The following is a 24,841-nucleotide window of genomic DNA, read 5'->3' on the forward strand; positions in this document are numbered from 1 at the left end:
TTTTGGTTACTGGAGCGTGAAGAATTTAAATGGAGTTTGGTTTGCAAGTTGCATGCTTTGCTTCTAAACTGGAAATCAAAGGCTTAGTTACTGACTACCCAGTTAGTCTAGTTTTGTTGAGTCTTTTACTCTTCACTTTTTTTCTCTAAGAAAACATGCATGCAGTAGCTTTAAGAGCCTTTTGCTTTTTCTAACCTCAAGAATAGCAAAAAAGAGAGCTGTCAAGAACAACATGTGACCATGCTTCAGAGCAATTGAAATGAGAAGAGTTTATTTAAGTGGGCCTGGTTACTTAGGAAGGTTTTCAAAGCTTGCGTATTGTATAATATGATCTGAGTGCTGCTCCATGTACGAAATGTGGATGGTGTCCACGGTGCAAGCAGTCTTGTACAGGCTTGAGCAGTTAGTGGTGACTAAAAACATGCCCTAGATAATAGCAAAGAAAAGCCGTAAGATAAGGTGGAGGAGTTGGGGGTTATTTTACTGATGGAAATGACATTTGCATAATTGCCATTCTTTATTCTGCCATATGTGCTCTAACCTTCAAGATTGTTTCCCTTTGCGCAAGACTGAAGTGGTATCTTAATGTAACTTGTTCCTGGGTGTGTCCTGGGCTGGGTTTCTTCAGAGTTGGCTCCTCCAGCCGTGCAAGTACAGGAGCTGTGACTAAGCTAAGGGGTGTTGTAAGGTTTCTGTGGCTGCCCAGGTGCAAAGTGTTCTTCAGCATTTTCTGCTGGAGTTCAAACCTCTACGGAAGTCAGTCCAGCAGAAAGCAAAACAGACGAGCTGTTTGTGCACTGAGAAGGCTTGCAGTCGTTCTTCTTCATGGAAATCTGTTTAATATGAAGTTTGAGCTGTAGAGAAGAGGACAGATGGCTGTGCTTGTGAGGACTGAAGTCTCAGACAGTTAAATGAATGGGCAGTGGTGCACAGAGGAATTAAGGAAAGCTTCAGCACGTCTTTTCCTCAGTTTAGCTACTGACAGTTCCAACCTTCCTGGTCCTTGGCCCCTTTTACCAGGCCTCCTGAAACCCAGATGGTAAAAATGTCGTTGGTGTTACAGGATAGACTTGTTCTAGCTAAGTTAGGTCCTGCTCAAAGGAGGAGGAGAGGGAGGAAACAAAACACAGATGGGAGAGAGCATTTGAGGTGAAGTGACACTGGTGTGTTCGAGCTGACATACCAAGCACTACTTGTCACAAGCAAACACGAAAGGAACATTAGATCCTTCTTATTGGGATGGGTCAGGTCATTGTTTGGGATTAAAGATACATTAGGTGGTCTCTAATGCCTAAAAACTCAGGCACTTCAAAGTCCTCCAGTCAGTTACGTACTGCATGCTTCTGAACAGACACTGTTTTTTGCAACATTCGGCAGATTGTGTCTTGAAGAACCTTGTGTGTACCTTTATTTTCTCCCGTGACAGCAAATGATGTTCTTTGGATAACATAATTGTCATCTACATGACATAAAAGAGCAAATGGCGTGTGAAAATTAATAGGTTTTTCTTTCCCTGCTGTTCTCTAGAACTTATAGCAGTTGACAATATCAATACTGCAATTCGTAACTGTGATCCTAGTAAAACACTGGTTGCACTGATGAAACCGGAGGCCCAGTTGCCTGTTGTTCACTCATTTGCTGCTGCTGTTTATCAGACTGAGCTGTTCAACCTTCAACAACAGAATGCTGTGGTAAGAGTGAAAAAGCTTGTGACCTGCTCTCTGATGTTACATAGTCAAGCCATGAAAGAGCACAAACATAACATCTTATCATGTAAAATATCAGACTTAAACTCTTGCCGTGGTTATATATTGCATGACTATTTTTGATGGAATAAGCAATGTTGAATTATAGAAGTTGTTTCTTGACACACTTTGCTCTGCTGAGCTCTTGTGTTGCAACAAATCGACAGACCTTTTTTAATTTTTGCATGCTCTTACTCTGAGGACTAATTCTGTTTTCATCTTGTGTAGAAAGAAGTACCCTGATAAAAGGGAAAGGTTAGAATGGATGGGTCTGTGGGGCAAAAAAGGAAAAGGCTGATGATAGGAAGAATGGGTAGCAAACTGAGTAAGCTCTGACACTTCTGTGGCTAGGAAGCTTGTCTTCACACTTCAGATTTTTTAAATCAAATCTTATCTCCTTGATGGTATCTGGATTGTGTAACTCCAAATTTGTTACACTGCTTGTTTAGCTTCCTGACTGAGGCACATTATTGTCCTACAGAATTACCTGGCACATGATGAACTGTCTATTGCTGTAGAAATGTTATCAGCTGTTGTGTTGCTAAACCAGGCCTTGGAAAATAAGGACATCCTAACAGTAAAGAATCACCTCAGAAATCCATGTATTGGCTTCAATAATCTGGAAGAAGAAAACTTTCAACGGTAAAAGTTCATTTTATCTTGTCTGGATGAGACTTGGCAACTTCAGTGAAAGGATAAGTGGGCATTTTACTAGGTGAATTGTCCTGTGTGTTCTGGTTGTGAAGTTAAAAGGGTTGCGAGACAAATACGTGTAATATGTTAATAAGAGAAAGTATTACAGATGTCAAGCTAGTCGTGTTTCTGTAACTATAGGCCATCACAGCCTCAAATGTTTGAGGGCAGAGGATATGCAAGGTGGAGGAGAGATGTTCTTGGAAAGTAAACACTGAGTTCTAACAAGTGTTTTTGCAGACTAATACACGAACCAACTGTAGCTGGAAACTGTGAATCAGTAACCTCTGCAATACTGAAGGAAGATCTTTGGAATGAGATAATGTGCTTAATGCCTTAAGGTCTAAGAGGCCCCTTAAAGCAATTCTTTTGTTTAAGAATTGCAAAAGCCTGTGAGGAACGTACCACAGTCCTGCCTGCTAAATAGCTGGGCACAGTGCTGTGGCATACGTGCATGTTCAGCATTAGCTTAAAGCCTTTGCTATGAAGCCACCAGCTGCTGTCACAGCCACGTGTCTGACTTGTCACAGCCAGCTGCTACCTGTGCGCTCTGCTTCCAGGACATTGCCTATGTGCAAAGGGTATCAGGCTGCGCTACAACTTGAGAGCTGTGTGTGGGAGAGCGTGGGGGCATGGACCTGTTCTCTCCCAGCCACAGGAGGTGGAAATGGCAGTGCGGTGCTGGAAAGCATTACGAGGCAAAACAGAAAACAGCGGCCTGGTCGCTGAAGCTCTTTACCAGGTTGCCAAGGGACATTAATCTAAGAGAGCCACCCTAGCTCTGTGTTTCAAAAGCTTGAGGGGGAGCAGTGAGGATAGCAATAGGTCGGTGTTTTGGACAGAGGGAGGTTTCCTCCCTGTCAACGGGCAAGAAGGGTCTGTGCTGCCAGGAGGAGGGGCAGGAGAACGTGTGCGGCAGAGCCGGCTTCGCCTGCTGCTTTGCCTCTGCTGATGTGAGGGTGGTACCTGTGGGCAAGAGGAACGACACTGTACGCACACAAAAGAGGACTCCACTGTAGCTAAGCACTGGGTTTTTGACTGGTGTCACTGTGGCTCGATCCCTGAATAGGGCTGCCAGCCAATATGAGCAGAATATTAGAAACTGATTGGAATAGAGAATAAAACTTTAATGTCGTCGTGTAAATCCGTGCTGCCACCCACGTGCTGAGTACTGTAGGATGCTTTGGTTGCATCCTACCCGAGGAATACTGTAGAGCCAGCAAAAGTTCAGTGAGGGAGATGAGGGGTTGAGTGGTTTTCTACCAGAAGACATGAAGTAACTTAGCGCTCTCTTTCCTAGAAGAGAGAACCTGAGAGGAAGCATGACATAGGCCTGCAAAAACTGCATGGTAGGGGGAAGGTTAATAAGAGTTGCTAGTTTCTCCTTTAACTTAAAGGTGTTATTTTCTTATGAGAATTGGAGTGAGAAAAGACTGGTAACTTTCAATTACCAAGTTTAAAATTTACATAGGAACTGCCTTCTCACAAAATAATAAAATAGTGGAACTCATCACTAAGGAGCATACAAGATCTCTAAATACACCACATAAGTTAATAGACCACAGGACTGTTTGTGACTATTAAACGTATGGTGATCAACGCAGCCTCCATCTCAGGATGCCCTTAAACGCAGGCTGCTGAATGCTGGAAGGGCAAATCGGAGCAGGAAACAGATTTTTACCTGTGTTCCTCTGATAACCCTTCACTTCAGACCTCTGCTTGAAATAGATATTTGGTCTCACATTGTGGCAGTTGCGTGCTTGATCCAGGATTTTTACAATTATTTAACTGATGTGTACAGGAATTTACACTATTGTGAGGGTTTCCCTCTCATCTCTGTCTGTAATGCTGCTAACGAGCAGATGTTAGCTGGAGCTCCTGCCCTTGGAGCGTTGCTCTTTGCGTCCTTCTGCCTATGGCCCTCAGTGTGCAAGGAGCACTGCTATCTTCTGGGCAGGAGGGGCTGCTATCCGATGTTGGGGTAGAAACTCTGATTTTTAACTTAGGATTGCAAAAGCTGACCGCAGTTTCTCCCAAACTTGTCAGTAAAGGTCATGCAGCAAAAAGGAATACCCAGCTCCATTGCTGCTTTCCCCTTTGGCGTGGTGTTGAGGAGAAGGAGGTGGAACCTGCAGCATATCTACTGCTGACATCTCCTCTCTGTGGGCAGAATCGGGGGAGAAAAGTATTTATGCTCCTAATGGCTTTTCCACAAGAGAGGAGGAAAAAGTCTTCAGGGAAGACAGTAAAGAAGCAAGTCACAGTGCTTTTCTCCCCAATTCTCAGTGGAGAGTTAGGAAGAGGAAAAATCATGGGAAAAGCCATATGTGAGGAGAAATGTCTGAAATAGCTTTTTCAGGAGCTACAGTGCTTACTAGGCACCACCAGGCCTCTGTTGTAGAAGCTGCATCGGCCACTAGATAACATGATATTACTTTCCTCTCTTAAGCCGTCTCCTAAGTCTGCTGTCAATGTTTAAATATTCTAGGAGTCAAATAATTCCACTGTATGATGAGATTTAAGGATGTTGCATATCAGTCATCTTAAGTCCATAATCAAATATTTCATGGCACTTTTGAAACAAAGAAAACCCAAAAATAAAGAAAAAAACTAAACAGAATCCAAGGAATTAGTTGTCGATAACAAAGTAGAATCGCACTGGACCATAGCAGTGTCCTTGAAAATACTTTTATTTAAATGGTATTTGCATGATAGGCTGCAGCTTCTTGGAATGACACATTACCCTCATTCCACGTTGCCAGAAACAATGCTTTGAATGAGAGGACAGTGCCAGTTTTTCGGATCCCGAAATGCATGTGTCGAATCAACAAGGCAGCTTGCATGTCTATATAATTTCTGGCAGGAGATGAGTTTTTATGTGAAATTTATTGAGAAAAAATAATAGATGCTAAATGATAGACAGAACATCTGACTGACTCTTTATATGACTTCTTGTATATGAAATACATAAATGTATTTTATATCTTCTTGTAGTTATGCTGATACACTATTGTCTATTAAGTCAGAGGCTTCATCTCAAGGCCAAGATTATTTAAGCTGGAATGATATCCAGAACTGCATTGACATGGTTAATATGCAAATTCAAGAAGAAAATGAAAGTAAGTAATTTTTTCTCTACGTTGCAGGCAGAGGTGATAGTCTGGTCCCTGGTGCATAGATTTCTGTGCTGAATGGCCTCGTGCAGACACTGATCAAGAGAAAAGAATATGAAATAATTTCAAATACCTGCTGGTCTTTAAAGCTCCTTGAAGTATTCCCAGTTTTTTTTTTGGCTGGCTGAAAGGTGTCCTAAGATGCCTGCCTTCTGCCACATGAGAAATGCTGTGGTTCTGGGCGCTCGGCGGCAGCAGTGATATTATCCTTCAGCGCTCGCGCTAGGTGGTCTCCCCATGGGGATTTTGCTGAATTTGTAAGCACAAGGTGCATAGCGGGGTAAGGGCAGAAATTCCTGATGGTGTCCTATGTGAAAGCAGTTCTCGGGTTAAATGATTTGCAAGCCCGTGTTTTCAACAAGAGCATTGGTAGGGATTTGTGCAGTGCAGTTACCTACCCTGCCCTTGTTTTAGATGGTTTGATTTCCTGTCTAGAGAGTAGCTTCCTCTGCCCGCTCTTTCCAATGTAAGTGGTTTCTGAGGTTATTTTTAGACTTATTTTTGAGGCTGAATGTGAGGGGCTCCCTGACAAATTACGCGTGGGCCCTCCCCACGCTGCCGTCGGTGTGGTGTGCGGTAGTGTGCTTCGTACAAGGAAGAGAAGCTTTACGTTACGGAAATAGTAGGGTTGGCCGGCTTGCTGCTACCTAAACCTAGCAGACTGTGGGGGGCGCAGGCCTGGGGGCTCTCATCCTGCTCTGCGATGTAAGCTGTGCGGGCTGTTGAGCGGGAGCAGACACGCGGGGTGGATGGAGGGTGCCTCGGTTTCCCTAAACGAGCCCCCGCGTTCCTGAGGTTCCTGAGCACTTATGAGGTCACGCGTGTGACCTCGCTGGCCGGCAGCGCCCGGGATGCTGGCAGGGATGCCGTCGGTCACAGGTGAGGGCGAAGCCCTTGGCAGGGCTCGGTCCCTGCTCTGGCACGACTTTCGGGAGCCAGGACGCAGGGCAGCCTGCTTCAGCCCTGTTTGCAGGGGGAGGATATTGTGATTGTAAAATGCTGGTACCAGTCTTTACAGCTGCAGAAAGCTGGTTAGGGGGCTGTGACGTAACTGTTGCTTGCTGACTTAAGTCCTGAGTGCCAGTGGTCAGGAAACTCGAGCGAAACTGAAGGCAAATATTTTTGGTTTGGTTAGCTAAGGTAAAATTTAAAGAAATGAGGTTAAGTTGCTACGTAATGCTATAGTTCAGAGGTCAGTATGTACGTGTTTGTGTAAACTAGGGTTCCTAGTGATCTCGTCGGAAATGACTTGAAAATGAGTCTTTCAGCACTACAAGCCAACTTGTAGTTGCACATCTTTACATGCAGTATCATGCCTCTCCTTCAGGTTCACATGAGTTGTCCTGCCTTGCATATAAGGAAGTCTGTTTTCCTCTTTTGACAGGGATAAAGTTGATTTTTATGAAGAGGCAGAGTCAGTTGACTAGATAACTATAGGAGAAAGGAATATTGTCCAACTTAATAGCTTTACGTGAATATTTGAGCAAAAATAAATTAGCTGCTGTTGCTGCCTCTGCTTTCTTGTAACTTGATTTTTTCCTTTCCTTTACTGCTGTGTGTGTTTGTATCTGCTATGAGATGTTATATCTTTCTTTGATAACTACATTTTTAATAACTTTTCCATTTCATAGGAGTTATTGCAATCAGCCACATTAATGAAGCAATTGACCAAGGAAATCCTGAGAAAACTCTAGAAGCTCTACTGTTACCCACAGCCAAACTGCAAGATGTGACACCGGTAAATGCACGGCATTATCAGGATGTCCTGCACTATGCCAAAGCACAGAAATGCAAGGTTAGAGCTTTAAACACTGCTGCTTGTTGGAACGTTGCAATGCCAATTCTTTTTACTTACAAGCACGTCCCTGTACCAGTCCCCCTGGTGTTTGGACTCATCGTGCCAATGAGGTGGTGAATAAGCCACTGATGACAAAATTTTCCAGCACAACTTGTACTGTGACTGGCACAAGGGATTAATTCTCAATATACTAATACTAAGATGTATTCTGCATGTATATCACTACTGACTGGATGTAACCTTGATTATTGTTAATTCTGCTAGGTTGCTGCAGCAATCGCAAAACTTGCGGACAGCTGCCTTGACATAGTTACGAAAATGTGCAAGCGTCTAGTTACCAGGTTTAGTGTCAGGCAGGAGGCTACAAAATGAATGGGATGTGAGATTTTTTGACAGAAGTGCGGAGCTAAAGGAGTCTTGTTTCCACGAACAAACTTCTGACAGCTGTTTCATTGAGGCACCTTCTTTGCTTAAATTTGGGGTTTTATAATAACGGTTTGTGTGTATTTCTGTCCTGCCTTTGTCATATTAACAGCACTGTCTTCCTCATACATGCCCTCAAGACTAAACCCGCTGCAGCATGATACCTGTATCCGCTTCCGCAAAAGCGGTGCCCTGGTCAGCGTCAGCATGGGGAAGCATAGACAGAGAGCAGAGAGGATATGACCTAATGCAAGATTAGCTAAAGCTACTAGCACAGCACTTAATATGTCCAGTGCTTGGAGAAGACCCCTAAAATTCATCTGACGTGTTCCCGAAGTAAATGTTCGGCTGGAAAAGCCCTCACACGTTGGTGTGTAGCAGTGGCTTCCCGCTGCCTTGCCCCCTCGCCTGCGGTGCCCGCCGTGAGAACAGCGTGTGTATCTGCAGCCGCGGTCAGAGCTCTTGAAAGAGATGGGGCACGAGCCTGTTCCTTGCACGGGAGCCGGGCTGCCTTACCTGGCTCCCCAAAGCCTTGTCTCTTGCCGAGCGCCTGGGTGCGTTCAGTGCATGCTGGTTCCTTGGCGCGCCCTGGAAAGGGCAGGAGTTGGTGCCTGTGTGCAGAGAGCGCCTGTGCAGGTGCTGTCCGCGGGGTGCTGTGCCGGGGCCGGCCAGACTGCCCGTGGGCAGCGAAGCTGGGGCGTCCTGTGCCTGCGCGAGGAGCTCCCCACGAGGGCACTAGGAGCGGCCGCTGCGGGGCTCCCAGGGCACAGTCCCCCCGCTGGCACCCACTGCATTTCCCCCAAAAATGTGCTGAAGGGGAACAAACGTTGAAGGTTTGGAACAAAAATTGTGTAGGTCTCTTGAAATCTTGCAGCTTGGAAGCATTTGGGATGTTCTTAGGCACTTCAACTGACCTTTCTCTCCCGGGGTTTTCTCTTGGTTTTGCAGCCCATTTACAACTGCTTTAAACATGTCCTCTTTTTTTTTTTCCCCCTTCCCTCTAAAAAAGAGAGCAAGATACTGTGCTGTACATGCTCCCAAAAGACAGCAACTGAAACATTTCCATCTTAGATGCATTAATATGAGTTACTCTATATACCAGCTAATGACATTGACATCATCTTTCTTTAGAGAAGGGTACTGTTTAGACTGAGACTCTTAAAAACAAGCAAAAACCAAACAGAATCAGAAGGGCTATGCTGTAACCATAAAATCTATCCCCCGCCACTTTTGAGCCCTATTTTTAAAGCAAGTCTATCTTCAATTGTGTTTGGCATGCTTTTAGAGCAAACTGTGGAAGAAGGAAGTGTTTGATTTACAAGGATTAGACAGGTCTGCCTGTGAACTTCCTGTATTCCCCATTGTCTGGAAAAACATTTGTTTCAAAACTGATTGCTTATTCTAACCATTCTGCTGTCATGTCCCTGTAATTGTGTGGCTTTTGATAACTACGATCTGCATCCAAATCTCCCCATTCCCATTGTAAGTCTTAATCTCAGTTCACGCCTAGTTGTTCCTTGCTTGCAAATGAAAATACAAACGTGGAATTTATTTATTTCTATAACTTTATACAACAGCTTTTAACAGTTCTCAAAGCCATTTCAAATCAAGTGTTTGAGTCCTAATGAAGAGAAACTGTGTGATTAGGAAGTGCATTATGGATACCTGAGAAGTTAAACAGATGTGCCAAACCTTGAAATGGTCCCCATGTTATTTTTAATGACAGACACACAAGTTGATGGCTTTTACAGTCAAATTGGCTATAAAAGCAGAAGTTATTACAATAACTATTGAACATCTAGATTAAGGATTTTTTTAATATTTATTCTTGTGCATTTTATGGAAATGGCATTATTAAAGCTTTAAATTAAATGAGGAGCCAGGAGCCTTATCAGACTATTAAAAATAAAATCCTTTGCACTGGAAAATGGAAAGTAGCTCCAAGAATTTAAGTAAAGTAATGCTTCTTAAAATGCTATATGAAACTGATGTAAAACTCCCTTTTTCTCATCGCCGTCTTGTACGCTGCAGTGACAAATATGAACACCAGCCACTGAGTTCATTTAGTAGGAACTTGCACCCAGCGTATGTAGATTTTTGAGTCTCTGTAAATGTGTAAGCTAACCCTTTGCTTTATTAATGTGGACAATTAATCATAAGTGCTCTCAGTGTTTGTAAGGCTTTAGGTATTTCCTGTGAGGATGTGGAAATCAAGAGAGTACTATAGAATGACTTCCCTGTTGTGCTTACCAAGCAAGAATAAAGCATGCCTGGATTCCCGCTGATAAGGGTTAGCCTCTAGCAGTGCTTGTGGGTTACAGGCGCGCAAGAGCTGACAAAGTGGAAGAACAAGTCTCCAGTGCAAGGCTAGTTAAGCTGCCCAAAGGAAGATACTTGCTTGGAAGTGCATCTGCGTGTGGTAGTAGATTTACAGCCCTTGGAAGCTGAAGGGACTCTGGCTCTTCATTTTCATCATCCAGGGCAGTATTTGCTCTTGACTTTGTAGGGATGCGTAGATAGGGAACTTCTGCAAAGCTGTACAGCCCCTAGACACAGAGAAAGTGCTTTTATTTGTTCCCATTTCCATTGGTGCCAAAAAGTTGTTTTTGCATTGGCATTCCTGCAGTGATTGTGTGTCAAGAGCTAATGTGAAGTATTTGGAAATCATAAAGGGGCCTAAAAGTACTGTTCAAGCATTGCTTTGTCTTTTGGTGTTCAGAGGCGGTGGTGGTTGATATTCTCTTCTTCAAGGCCATAAAAGTGACCTTTTTATGAAAGTCAAGAAAGGTCAAGAAAAGGTCAAGAAAATGGAGGTGCTTAGCTACTTTCCTGAGTCTAAGCACACCAGTTATTGCAATATGCCTAATAAAATTTTACAGCTGGGAAAGTGTATTTCAGAAGACACTTCTCATACGGGGCTTGGAAGGAAGTAAATTTTACTGAGAAGATCATGGGTTTTTAAAATACTTTTATTTGTCCAGCTGTTGCACCTGCAGTTTATTGCTACTGAGGTTAACACTATACAAAATCATAATGCCAACAATAATAAATACAGAACTAAATTCATTTTTCCCTGGATACTTTAACCATTGTTAGATAGATATTGGATTGACTTCTGATTTTGGACATCAGAAAGTAAAGGAAAGGATCAAGGCAACTGTTTAAGCTGCTAAGGCACAAGGCAATTAGATAAAAAGAATACAACCCATCTGTGTTGTAATAGTAGTAGCTGATATGATGGACAATAAGGATGATGTTGCTTGGTACAAAGCAAATAGCAAAGATCGTCAGGATCAAAAGACTTACTTTAACATACCAGAACCATTCATGAGTCTTAAGTGTTTGTATGATCGCGATGTAGCAGAAAATGATAGTTACAAGAGGTATTAAAAATCCAAAGATAGCTAAAGAAATGTAGTAGTAGAACTGGAAGGCTGATACAGTTTCACAGGCGTTGTGCACATCGTGACAGGTGAAAATGCCCAGTTGTTTCACATAATAGCTCTGCTTCATGATGCAAAGCGGAAGCATGTACAGGAAGACGATGGTCCACACGGTAGCGCAGACAGCGGTAGCGTAGGTGCGCTTGGGCAGGCTCTTGTAGGTGAAGGGGTGGACAATGGCCACGTACCGGCTGACGCTGATGCACGTGAGCAGCAGAATGGAGCAGTACATGTTGCCGTAAAACACGGCAGTTGTAGTTCGACACATCATTTCGCCAAAAATCCAGTTGTTTCCATTGAGGTGATAGGCTATTTTGAATGGCAACATGATGCAGAACAGCAGGTCCGAAACAGCTAAGTTTGTGTAGAGGATGGCAGTACACACGGATCGAATTCGGAAGAGCAGCATCCACAGAATAATGGCATTAGATGGCACACCTAGTAGAACAGCGCTGAGGTAGACAGCAGGTATTAGCTTGGTGCTTAGAGAACTGGTCAGGTACTCCAGCGTTGTGTTGTTAACTTCTGTTAAAGTTGAGTCATTTGGCTTTTTTGAAGAGCACTTGCGCTCTCTGATACGAACAGTCGTTGTCTCCCCTTCTATAGCATAAGGGGGAATATAATCATAGTCTCTTGCAGAAATGCCACGAAAAGTCTTGATAAGAGAGACAGTTTGAATTGCAGAGGTATTAAGGGAAGATTCTGAAGCTTGAAAAAAAGTTAAAATTGTTAGAATAGGCATTCTATTGGATTATCAGTATAGTCACCTTCAGGTAAGGAGAAAAGTAAATTTTCTCGTGTGAGAATTGATTTATGTGTAAAAAGACTTGGTGGAGTTGTGCTTTGAGGTTTTATACCAAATGTGCTCAAGGACAATCTTCACTTTTTTTTTTGTCATCTAACAACCAAGACTGGAAATTTAGCATGAATTTAATGTTAAGCTGGATTTTCTGCATTTCAGATGTTTTCAGTAATCTTTGCTGGCAAAGTTACTGAAGACGTCTGCAGGTGATAACAGTACACAGAGGTTTTGCCAGGTAGTAGCAATGCTGGTGATTCATCATGTAAGTTGCAGCCTTGGTCTAGGCTTGGTCACAGTTTCCAAAGAAAACAGGAGTAAAATTCTTGTCACTTAATGTGTGAAATACGTGACAGCAAAGATGCAACAAGCGCTATCTTGCTTAACTCATGCTAAAATCTTCCAGTTAGAAAATCCAAATAACTCCCTTTTTTGGTCTTATAAATCAAAATAACGTTATGTTCTGTATTCTTCAGCTTTGGACTCTAAAGCAAACCAGATCTTTTCAATTTATCATACACAAGGCAGGGCAGTTAGTGTTTTAAGAACTGAATAAAAATGCTTGGATTGACATTAGATCAAATTTATTTGTAAGCAAATAAAACTTTTTTCCTCCAGCAGGGGAATGTGCAGTCAGTAAATACTGCTAGCATGTGGGCAAACCCTAATAATGCTGGTCTCTTTTGCTGATGCCTGTTCCTCAGTGCCTAGGAGAGAACTTTGCAAAGACATGTTGACATCTCTAAGATGAAGCACCGACGTCTTCAACAAGTGGCTTCAGAAAGGTTCTTGTAAAATAGGTTCTGGAGAATAAACAGCATAGCTCTGTGTAATGAATTTTGTCATTTAAAAATTCTTTGCTATCTTGAAATTGGAATTCAGAATAAGCAAACTAAAACTTGAACTAAAACCTGTGGGTTTTTCTTTTGCCCTTCTGTTCTGGAATAAAATATGCAAAACAGTTTTATCCAGACTCACTGTTTTGAAACTTTCAGACTTACGGTAGAGTGATTTGAAATCACATAATTAGTAGACCTTTTAATAATTTTTCAGATGATTAATCAAAAAATGAACTTTAATCACACTTTTAGAGATATTTGTGTGTGTGTGTATATAATATAAAAAAAAACAGCTTATAAAAATGAGCTTAGTTTGAAAGCACCTTTAATTCTAGTGAGGAAAAAAGGGCTTACTCTTTGATCATTTCCTTCAGTTATTTTTGTCGCAACAGAAGAGCTATCAGAGCATTTTCCTGTAATGACACCTTCTGTGAAGCTGTAATTCTGTTCAACTTTTTAAAGCAGAAGGAACATGACCCTGCAGGTCTACGTTACCATATCACTGTAGACATAGAGGCAAGGGTGAGCCTGGGAAAAATGTGCTTTCAGTAAGCTCCCTTAAAAATTTTTAAAAATCCTGATTGAAAATGACTGGGCTACAGGGGACAATAATGCAAGATGTCACTGAAATGGAAGTATAAAGATCTGCCTTAAGTGAGGCTTCCTAGAGCGTAGCTATCTGTATTGATATACTTACAGTCCATTTAAGCTGCCAAAATGCTGATAAAGCAAATGCTGTCGACTAAAATACAGAACACATGCAGAAAGGAGGACTTACCTGCTGTGAAAAGACTTGAGGTAAGAGAGAACAATCCAGTTAAAACTAGTATCTTCATTGTAGTAAGTTAAATCCAGCTAGAAAAAAATCCAGTGCTGTTCTAGCTCATCTCAAGAGGCCTTTGATGGGGGATTTATTTCCCTGTAAAGGGCTAAAGAATGACAGAGCTGTCCCCTAGAAGCATCCTGTAGGCATGGGATTTATGGCAAGAAGCTAGTTTGTTCTTTGTCTACTACAGCAAGAGGGTGTGACGTATCCAAATATGCACACATGACTCAGTTTCAGCCTCTGCCCAACACAGAGATTAAATTGCTTTACAGCTGTAACTTAACTCCTGATTTACCAAGAGCCCGAAGCTGATGTGGGGGCTCTGTGTGTTCTGCTGGGATTTGTATGTTCAGATATTTGGAAAAAGCTCTTTTTCTGCAAAAATCAAAGGGAGAGTTTAGTAAATCCTTAGAGGTCTCATTCACAGGCCAAAATCCATAGCGTTAAATCCTATACTCTTGAGCAAGAAGCCAGGCTCTGGGAACAGGGTGGTGATCTTAGTCTAACAAATGTAAAGGGCAAAGCAAGGCACAAACTGAAAGAGATACGCATCTTACAAAAATTGTGTTCTGCTTTGGCTTCTACCTGCCTAGCGAATACGAGCTGCCTGTGCTCCTTAGGTCGTGTCCCCCTTCGGCCACCAGCGCAGTTCACACGACGTCCATCCCGACAGGCTGCAGCCTCTGGTGCCTTTACCCCATGTCCGTTTGCTGTTTTGTTGTTCTCCTCCTTTTTCTCTGCCTGAAATACTTTTGTGCTTGAATGCCAAATAACAGTGGTTTGCTTCCAGCTGGCAAAGTCTTGGTCTGGCTTCCAAGCTAGTGGTGAGGACGGGAATAAGCGGTGTTTGGCTTTGGAACAATGTTTGTATCTGTTCTTGTATGAAGCCTGCAGAAACTGGACACCAGATTCTTCTCCGTTTCTCAATCGCATTCCAGACACTGTTGTTTGTAGTTCTGTGATTTGGTATGTGCTCTCGCAGGTGTTAACTCTAACTTTCTACTGCACTTGGGTTGTGCGTCCTGCAGTCACATCATTACCTGATAAAGTTTAATTTTATATGTAAACCTTTTGCTTCATTTACATATATTATGAAACTTGAAGTGTTTGTTTTGTTGTTTTTCCCCTCTGTTTACCCCTTGTAATTTCTGCGGACCCCAGATTTATTGGGTTTTGGCCTGTAGCTGGGCCCTGAAACAGTGATAGCCATTGCAACGCTGGTTCGTTGTCCACACAAGCTGTTTTAGTGCTGTGTGGCCCTTTCCTGGCTTTTACTTTCTGAAATATTTTCTGAAATAATTTTTCTGAACTGTGTGTATACACTCCTTTATCAAATCGATGGGTTCCAGTTCCTCTCATCATTAGTCTCTGGCAGATCGGGGCACTTTCATTTCCTTTTTAGAAGGAGTTTTGTTCCCCCGTCTGTTGTATTGCATTTCTAAACCACTCTTCAGCTCCAAAATCTCTGCTCTGAGCCGAAGCAGGTGCTCACCTGCGAGCCTGGGCGGAGGAGCCTGGCCGCTGGCGGGAGCTGCTGTGCTGCGAGCCGCTGGGGTGGCCCCGGCGCTGGCGCGACCTCGATGCGCTCCGGGCGCCTCCCCCTCCTCGGCAGGTTTTTTACCGCCCTCCAGCCCTGCAACTGCTGGGACAACCCAGACATCTGATTTCAGGCTCCCAGTTTGGAGGCCGTGCTCTCTGTAGAGCTCTAAACGGCAACTCAACTCGTACGAAGCAGTTAATGACTCAGAAACGCTCAGAGCTTTACTAGGGCTGGTCCTTAGGTGTCCTGCTGCCCGTGTGCCCCCAGCTTTTCGCGTAAACTTGTGCCTGTGGCTACTTAAGCTGCTTAAAGGACAGACCTGATGTCAGACACTGTAGCCTTTGGTTGAAACTTTAGCAGAAGGAAAGGATTACCTTGTACAGAGCACCCTCTATTTTACATTGGATATAATGTCATGAACTGTGAAACCCGCTCTGCTGCTTAATTCCTGAAATGTTTGCTACCTGAAGTGACTAACAGCCATCGTTACTAAACCTGAGTTGGCTTTCTATGCCAGTTACTGCTGGTATTTTCTCGCATAGTCTTTACTCATATACATATATATCTGTGTGTATCTGTCTATCTACGTAGATCCTTTCCAAATAGGAAATTCTGAAAGAAAATTAACTTTCTGTAATCTTCCACTCTGCTGTTTGCTACTATCATGGCACTGTCTGGTAATACATGATTTTACTTAATGCTCCAATTACTTTGCTGATATATTATGGAAATGGGAAATATTGCTTCCAGCTCTGCTCAAAACTTTCATTTATCTTTGGTGGGATGGTGTCTTCTGCAAATAAAAGCTTTGAGAACTTTGTATTTGAACATGCATTTATACAGTCAGTAAATGTAATATGAACTAGAGCTTTGTCTTATTGCTGCTTTCAAGTGGTCAAATTATTTTTCCTGCCTGAGGGCAGTCTGTGCATCAGAGCTCTGTCAGTATATTCAGACAGATTTTTTTTTGTAATTCTTTTAGTTCTTTTATACTTAATTCTTATAGTTCTTTGGTAAAGCGTTTCTCTATCCTTTTTCCAGGAATCCCAGGATGAATCAGCAGTTCTGTGGCTGGATGAAATACAAAAAGGGATCAGTGATGCCAATAGGAATATAAAAGAAGCGGCAATCTGTAAGCATTAACCTACTACATTGCCCTTGTTGTTCTTAGACTTCAAAAACTGCAGAATTTGTTATCTCTTTTTTCCCCTTCAAGGATATGTGCAAGACCTTTAAATACACTGGAGGAAATAAATGCGTGCTCTTTGTGTACTGAAATTGAGGTAACTTAACTCCCAAGGATGGTGCTAGTTTTATCTAAAGTGGTAATCCCTAAGGTTTGGCTAATAGTTTAGTAGCTTCTCTTATATAGATTAATGATATGACCCAAGATTTTTAGTGTGAGTGCACTTTCAGAGCTGGTGAAACACTGACTGTTTCTATATTTCTCCGCTGATATGAAAACAGAGAAGAAAATGGAGAAGGAAGGCATAACATAGTTTAAGAGTTTATTGTGCTTATATAAGACTAAAATCTTGATGTGTGCTATTAGAGCAAATTCTTAGATGGTTATGACTTTGCTCAGTCTTATTTCATCATAATGCCTTTTATTAATTGCTAGTAAATAAAAAATTAAGAATGTGTTCTTAACTTAACCAGTATAAAAAGTACTGCCTTCTATTAAGAATTTTAACTAAATATAGTAATTTTAGGAAAAAAGATGTACAAAGTAATGTAACTCTGAGTAACAACTGAAGTAAAAATAAGAGTAATGGGGTGTGTGGGGCATGCTGGAAAGCCTGGTAGAGTCTCCAAGTGGTTGTGTCTGGAGCCAGCACCGATGAGCTGAGGTGTTTAGCTTGGGATTCAGTATTCGTTCATCTGTGCTGGAGCTGGCTTTGAGGGGGAATCTGCCCAAATGAGTCAAAGACACCTTCTTTAGCACACTGAGAGCTTGTGAATACAATTGCTGAACTCTATGCATTCTTGCAATGCTGCATTCAGCCTTTATTAATACAGTGCTGTAGTTTGTTTACTTATAGCCAGTCTCCGCTCAGAAGTCTGTTTTGAATGGTGTGGGTAGAATAAAAGAAACATGGATAGCTATTACAAAACTTAATCCTCTATTTGTGCTACAGAAACATTGAATTTAATGTTGCTCTTATGCTAGAATTGATTTGCAGTCTTAATTTAACTAGTTAGATATACTGAAGACACTTGCAGTATTTTCCTAGGTCGCACAACAGTGAAAAGCATCTGCCTTGTATTTTCTAAGCTGGGGTCAGATGCACATAGCTGTCTAAACTGAGCTGGTATACCTGGGAATACTGATACCTTCTTCTGTGGGCAAAAATACCTTCCAGTCAATGGCAGCCAGAGGTATGAGGAAACATCTGAGCACAAAGAAGGGAAGGAAATCCATAACTTGTAAAAGGATGTGACTTAAAGCTAAAAAGTGACTGGAAAACATGCTAGATTGTGGCCTCTGGTGTAAGAGCGCCATGAATGTCACAGAAATGGCTTGGAGAAAGTAGCAGAGCATTATCCGTGTAGCAATACCACGTGATGTTGCAAAAGATAGGCCTTTGCTCCATTAACTAGTCAGTTGTTAGAGTAAAATTGTTTCTTCATATAGTCTGTGTCATCCTGTTTGTAGTAAACACATAGCTTTTCATAATAAAGTATGATCAACAGAAGTATTTTAACAAGTCACTAATAAAAAATAATCTTGCTAATCTCCTGTACTCTCGCATGGGTTGAAACAAACCCATGCCAGCACAGCGCCATCCATGTTCTTCAGATGTGCTCTAAGATTTTGCATCTAAAAATAGAGATTTAAAATTTCCCCCCAACACAGAGCCTGATGCTTCCTGCAGCAAACACATCCTGCTTCAGGAAGTTAACATGCTGTGCTCACACCGTCTAAACCTAGAAAACTCAACATGATCATAACTTGTAAATGAACTTTTATTTTGACCTGTTCAGCTCAGAGAAGCTGTTTTTTGAATTCTGCCCCCACTCCACCAAGAGACTTGCATACAGAAGTGAAGAATGGCTAACACTTTTTTCTTCTGGTCAGAGCAAAGTGTATTTCTGAGACCGCTGCAGTGATGGCAATAGCAGTAAGACAAGAGAAGGTACTTTGACAACTGTGCTGGAACAGTCTTTGATCCCTTCCAAAAGGAATTTTTCTGCCTTATATAGGTCAGCAGCATAAAAGAGCAAAGCAAAATATGAAATATTACATGTATTAAAATTTAAAAAGGCCTTTAGACAAACTGTCTTCCCAGTCAACAAAGGATTCTGCCTCTTATATGCTCATTTAGGGAGCAGTGCTCAGAAACTGCTGGTGCACACTGGGTGCACTTCCTGATTCTTTGGTGGTTGCAGTGCGATTTGCATCATGTTACTCCATGTCTTGAATCAGTGCAGGCCATTCTGCTCTTTATCCAAGTGGAGAATAAAATGAGATTAGCCAAATATTAGCGGTATGTGTGACACCCTTCAAGAAGAGATACCAATACAGAGCTTCCGTTCTGCATGAGAAGGCTGTCTGTCAAAGCAGAATTTCCATCCTGAGAGAGTGCATGTTATGGGAAAGAGTTGATCTTTGGCCCTGTTGAGAGCTCAGGCTTATCACACCGGACAGCTGTGATTTTGTATATCTTAGCTGTTTGAAGGGGGGATGGGTGTGGAAGAGTCCTTCACAGTGTTGATCTGATGCTGAGATTCGAACTGCTGCAGGAGCAGAATTGGTGTATTTATGGTCTACAGCTCTCCTGCAGCTGGGGATGGATCAGCTTCGTTTAGCTCATAATCTTACAGGGGGTCACGTGGTTCTTTAGAGCAGAAGTGGCATTTTCAACACATATCACTGCAAAGGAATGATTTCCGTTGCATTTGGGTGCCTGCCATCCTCAGCCCTCATCCATTGGTGTCACCTGGTGGGTTGGTTGATAGGGGAGCCGCTATGCCCACAGGCCTTTCTTGACCACACTGTGGCTGCATCCCAGCCTGCGTGGAGCGCACCCTTTCTATCCTATGAGCTTGCTTTTTTCCTAAAGTACTTGTCCTTACAAGCATGCAGTAGATTGCAGAGGGGTGAAGCGCTGTGAATGGTTGTGTATGCCGTAAAAACAACTGATTTTCTATGTCATTGTTTTACCCTAGTGGCTCTTGGGACATCGATGATTAACACGAGCTTGGAGAGGGGTGATTCGCAGCCAATCCTGATGATACTGCAGTCTAAGTTTGGACTGCGAGTCATCCCAGAGTGTGCTGAAACCTACTTCAAGACCCTTTCTGAAGCCAAGAAGCTAAAAACTAAAGAAGGTAAAAACTTTCCTCAGTAGGAAAGTTCCACGTTTCCATATCACTGAAGCATCTGGAAGGCTAGCACAAAAGGCTTACCTAAAGTCCATGTAAATTATGGGACAGGGTTGCTGTTTTTGTAGTCTTTTATTTGAGAAATATATTACTGGCCCAAGTTCTTTTTATGTAGTGCTGAATTGCTGCATCCAGAGCACAGTGCAGGCTAGGAAATGGGTCTTAGTTATTTCTGCAGTCTAGATAGGGTCGGATTAGCTTGCGAGTGAAGTTGGGGCAACTTTTCTGTGACTTAGTAGACTAGTCCATGCTCTCAGAAAACCACACTGCTCTCTGATTTGGTTTTCCATCTCTGCTAGCAGGAGCAGGGAAGGCTTAAACAGTGCACTTCAGCCTTATGGGCATCTGCTGAGGGTCAGGCCAGGCTCTGCTGAAGCGTCCATGCCCCATTTCGGATCCCTGTGCAATGCTGGAGCAGTATGCATCAGCAGTGGCTGGGGCCAGACTCTGCCCACAGCACAGATGACGGGATGTTTTGGCAAGTTAGAATTGTAAGCTGATCATAGCTAACACAGCCAAAATTAGCTATCAGTCTGTAAAATATGAGCTACTGTCAATGTAGCACATTTTCTTAGAGCAGATGTGCATGTTTCATCCTGTAATGTGAGTTTTCAGAAGGCGTCTTGCACAACTGACCTTATCAGCTTTACCTTGGAGCCTTTTGTCCATGAGGAAATGATGCTTTTCCTGCCCTTCAGGATACTAGCCTTGTTTACCAAAGCTGATGGCACCAAACAAGGCAATGACCTGGCTATAGGAAATCTTCTGTGTGAACTGCATCAATAAGGCCTAGAGTCAGGCAGAAAGAAAAGCAAAAAGAAAAAAAAATAGTGTTGTGATTTGATTTGTTTTGTGTGAGTGTTTTTTGGGTTTTTTTGGTTACAAACTGTCTCTGTTCCACTTATGGGAGTGATGATGGGAGATGTGTGGCATAAACTGTTTCAGCAATAAGCACCAACTTGGCATGTTCTGCTTTTAAGAAACTGGTAGTGCCTCTGTGCTCACCTTCTTAGCTGTTCTGTTCTAGAAGAATGATGCTGATCCACATAACAGGACATTTTCAGAATATCCTGTTATTACAAACTGGCCCAAGATGTGTGGTGACTTGGCATATGAAATAGATAGCCAGCGCTGTAACAAATGTTGAGCTGGGGGATGGATAGGGAGAGTTGTAACTTTTCAGGATAACAGAACTCCAAAATGTGCGCTAACAACAGTATACATTGCTTTTAGATTCTAATGAAAGTCCATGGATTAAATTTGTAATGAAAGATATGTATGATTACTATTACAATGTGGAAACTGAGGAAGGTACCTGTGTCGCCCCTGAAGGAGTTGTACCAAAAACAACTTGGTTAACTGGTCAAGAAATCCAGGTAGGTTGCTGAGATGTCTGCTGCGATTGCATACAAAAGCAGCCTAACATTGGATGGGTAGTAAGATGTGGCAATGTCAAGGCAATAAGAGGCTGTACTGGGTGAAACCAGAGATCCTTTTAACTCAGTATTTCTTTTTTCTCTAACAATGTAGCGGCATCTTAAAAAGCATAAGGAAAAGGGGATAGTGATAGCACATCCTTCTGCCTTATGTCTAACAATGATTTAGGGACTTCCTAAGTGGAGGTTGCAGCTAGAGCATCATTTTTAATGGCCATCAGTAGAGACACCTATGGAAGAAAGTCAAATTACTATTTTTATCTTTGCATATTTTTGGTCTTTGAACTGTCCTATGACAAGTGTCCTAACATACTTGGGGGCAGAGGGGATGGTACTTTTCTGTGTTTAAATCTAATCACCCGTCAGCATGCTTATATCTCCAAATATAATAGGATGAGTCTGGTACTTCATGCCCCTTACTGCGGAGGCTTTTTATGAGCATGAAAAATGACTTTCAACAAAGATCACACAAGCTTCTGTGCAAACTGGTGTTTATACTTATGCAGCCCCTCTAGTCTGTGGGTTTACTCTGCTGCACAGAAAAACCTCAAGGCACGATGTAGGTTCTTCAGTACTGCTGCTGTCAAAGTTTCAAAAGTATACAAATAGTGCTTCTATGTACAGAGCTCCTAGACTCAGTTCTAGATTGCTATGTTTCTAGATTTCTAGCTTCTACAAAAGCTTGGGAGCATTAGGAAAGTAGAATTCTTGACCCTGAGGTATTTAAAAAAAAAAAAAAAACACAAAAATAGCATATCTAGCTGGTTAATTGAAAGGAGCTCAGTTACCCTTTATATAAAATTCAGTGGTAACAAAGTAGCTCTTCATTCTTATTGATTAAAATCTACGGATAAATTGGGCTTGCGTATGATAGACAGCTGTACAGATGGAGAGAATGCAAGCCAAATTCCAGAATGATTTTGGCTTGACTTTTTTTTCATAACTTCTTTTAAATGACTTTTTCCATGATCTCTTAACAGAGCATTGTTGGGCAAGTAACAGCAGATTACAATCGAGAGCAGCTGTGGCTTGCTAACGAAAATCTGATTGTTCAACTGCAAGCCCAAGCAAGGGGATTCTTAGTCAGAAAAAATTACGAGGCAAGAAAAGCATACCTCCAAACCCAGGAACCATCTGCTGTCAAAATACAGGTATTGTACTAGAACAAGAAGGTCCCCTTGCTTGGGATAAAGGGTAACATGTGACAGATTGTGACTAAGTAGTGCTGGCATGAATCTCAGCTAGGTGTGCTGCCATGTCCTCATTAGCAGCAGTTCAGACATTTGCATCCGCAAATATGTCCTTGTCTTCACTAGGGTGAGCATTTAAATAGCAAATCTCTAGTTTTAAAAGAGCAGTAGATCACATGCACCTGCAATCTAAGTTACTTCAGTCAGAGAAGCTCAGAAACGCATAGCCCTGGCCCTACTCTGAGGCGCTCTGGTTTAGTGTGATATGCCTAATTATACGCAGTGCAAGATGGGAAGATATTCATTGCTTATTGATGCAAAAATTCTTTGGCAAAGCATAATTTAGGAAATACATTCCTTTCCAGACGATACCCAATTAGAAGCTGTGCTTGCCTCTGCCTCATGAAGCAGTCGTAACTGGGCAGGGAGCGGCAGCGTTCTTGGTGTTCTCTGGCTCCAGCAGTATTGCTTGGACGTGTTCAGCTTGCTGTACTCCAAAAGGAGTATAGAGAAAACTTTATGCTGAACGTGAACACTGCCAAATGCACACACTACTGATTTTAAATAGATAAATAACCGCCTCTTGTTAGAAGCGATTTATTCAGCTCTTAAACACAACAACAACAAAACCCAGAATTCAAATGCTAAAGAAGGAAGTACAAAACAATGGACAACTAATTTTTATTTTTGATATTTACATATCTTAACCATTCATGGTAATATATGCTCTTACTATTAGAGCTTGTTTGTTGGACTGAGTTCTGATTTTTCTGCATGGTGTCGAGGCTTAGTAAAGGACTGTTCCATTTTGAGGAATTCAGTGTCTATGGTCAGGTCCAACAGTATCTGGAGAGCTTTTTGTAAACAAAGTTCTTATCTGATTGTTTCCCATGGGCATTAAAATAGAAATGGCTTGTGAAAAGCCAGCAAATGGTGGATAAGACTGGAGTCGCTAGTAGAATAGAGATGAAAGGCAAAATAAGGTAGAGGCAGAAAGCAGCTGTATTATCCTTGCTGTTGAGGTTCTTGCCAAAAGTTTGCTTTTGGGCTAGTGAAGGAAGAGCCAAGTGAGGGTATCAATTAGGAGGTTACATCCTGAGTGACCCTGGTAGGCTGATAATCTTAGGCCAGAGACTAGGGGAAGGAGGCTTGGACTGGGCAAGACTGGTGGGGGGCAGCTCTAGGATGTAATGGGGAAGAGGAGACTGAGTGTGCCTGTGTGTGTGGTACAGCCGGTGACTGGATTGATAAACGTTTTGGGTGTACTGATGACAAAAGACAGTAAGGATGACCTCAGGGGACAGGCGGAAATGGCATAAAGTTTTGTGCTGAGGGTGGTCAAAATTCGCATGGAAGGTATGTGGGCACCTTAAAAATAGAAAGGGACAGCCCTCCTTACTCATGATTTAACTATCTTTTTATCAAAATGGCGATTTTTCTGTATAAGATAAACAGTGTTAGTGATTTTAGTGTATGTATGTAGACTTGAATAAATACTAGTCTATTATTAGTAATAATAGTCTCCTGCCTTTTATAAAATAGGCTTTCTGGAAAGGATATAAACAAAGGAAAAGCTATATTGACAGGTTAAAGCTGCTTCAAGGCAATGTTGCTGCTATTGTCAAGGTAAGATTCTATCTCTATTTAAGAGCTTGAGTATATTCATGAATTGTTGTGTCTTCCACAGCCTGGGAGTCTGAAACTGTAACAGTAAAAATTGAATAGACTTTTGTTTCAGGAACTTGCGTTATGTTGAGAGCTCCTAAGTTGGCAGCTTCGGTAAACTAATTCTTGAATGGTAAATGTTTGACTTCTAATGTGCTTAGAGCTTGAATGGCTCATAATAGACTTCCTTACACTTGCCTTCCGGTAACACTTCATTAGATAATATTGGAGCTGACAGAGTAGTGTCATTTCATTAAAAACTGCCAAATATATCTGTCCAGAAAGTGCTAAATTTTCTATGGGATATGAATAGGATACTATATCATGAGTAGATCACAGCTAGGGTATTCATTGCTTCTTTCTGAGGGAGATTGGTGTACAAATGAGAGCTGAGACATGAAGGCAGCGTTACCTTTGGCAAGTCTTTTCTGTGCGCCACTAGAGACTGTAGTAGTAGAGACTTAAATTCAACCTGTGATTTCAGTCAAAGCTTCCATCTGCTCACTGAACTATAGGACCCCAATAGTATGGTCATCTGTCCCCAGATATGACAGCACAGCATGCCTGCAGCAGGGCGCTGCCAGAAGGTAGTTTAACATCCACCACGCTTTCCCACCTCACTTTGTGCAGCGTCTATTAAGTTTTTATTTAACTTTCAGATTCAGTCATGGGTCAGAATGTGGCTAACAAAGAGAGCTTATAGGAAACGTCTGCAATATTTCAAAGATCATGTAAGTACTTTTCCTCCTCCATTTTCAGCATTAAAATGACTGCAAGTGCACTGGAATCTCAGGAACTGAGTGCACAGCTTCTGCAGGATGTTTCTGAGCAGAAATTTATCCCAGCTGCAGGCCGTTGTGTGTTTTTTTCTTTAGTGACACTAGT

General features: G+C 42.1%; 2 protein-coding genes across 18 annotated transcripts in view; one reads left to right on the forward strand and one right to left on the reverse strand.

Annotated features, from left to right (window-relative positions):
• LOC138060886 (ras GTPase-activating-like protein IQGAP2) overlaps positions 1-24,841 on the forward strand; it is a 132,481-nt gene that overhangs the window by 83,749 nt on the left and 23,891 nt on the right. For 12 of the 16 annotated variants that reach the window (XM_068926159.1, XM_068926166.1, XM_068926157.1 and 9 more), the window contains 10 exons: positions 1,528-1,691; positions 2,227-2,387; positions 5,433-5,557; positions 7,243-7,406; positions 16,321-16,411; positions 19,450-19,611; positions 20,899-21,041; positions 22,082-22,252; positions 23,834-23,917; positions 24,616-24,687. In XM_068926159.1, coding sequence (XP_068782260.1) covers positions 1,528-1,691; positions 2,227-2,387; positions 5,433-5,557; positions 7,243-7,406; positions 16,321-16,411; positions 19,450-19,611; positions 20,899-21,041; positions 22,082-22,252; positions 23,834-23,917; positions 24,616-24,687 — 1,337 coding nt within the window. The remainder of the gene's footprint in view (positions 1-1,527; positions 1,692-2,226; positions 2,388-5,432; positions 5,558-7,242; positions 7,407-16,320; positions 16,412-19,449; positions 19,612-20,898; positions 21,042-22,081; positions 22,253-23,833; positions 23,918-24,615; positions 24,688-24,841) is intronic. The other 4 variants (XM_068926172.1, XM_068926167.1, XM_068926170.1 and 1 more) reach the window with 1 other exon arrangement.
• Positions 9,353-13,901, reverse strand: LOC104152943 (proteinase-activated receptor 3). 2 transcript variants are annotated; one of them, XM_068926173.1, is made up of 3 exons: positions 13,692-13,901; positions 11,139-11,983; positions 9,353-10,378 (listed from the first exon to the last, which is right to left on the reverse strand). In XM_068926173.1, exons 1-3 carry the CDS (start codon positions 13,747-13,749, stop codon positions 10,148-10,150), a joined length of 1,134 nt encoding a protein of 377 aa, XP_068782274.1. In that variant the 5' UTR covers positions 13,750-13,901; the 3' UTR covers positions 9,353-10,147. The 2 variants fall into 2 exon arrangements, with proteins under 2 accessions (XP_068782274.1, XP_009686849.1); XM_009688554.2 differs by lacking the exon at positions 9,353-10,378 and having other exon boundaries at positions 10,788-11,983; positions 13,692-13,873.

Source organism: Struthio camelus, chromosome W, assembly GCF_040807025.1.
Source record: "Struthio camelus isolate bStrCam1 chromosome W, bStrCam1.hap1, whole genome shotgun sequence".
NCBI classification, from domain to species: Eukaryota; Metazoa; Chordata; class Aves; order Struthioniformes; family Struthionidae; genus Struthio; species Struthio camelus.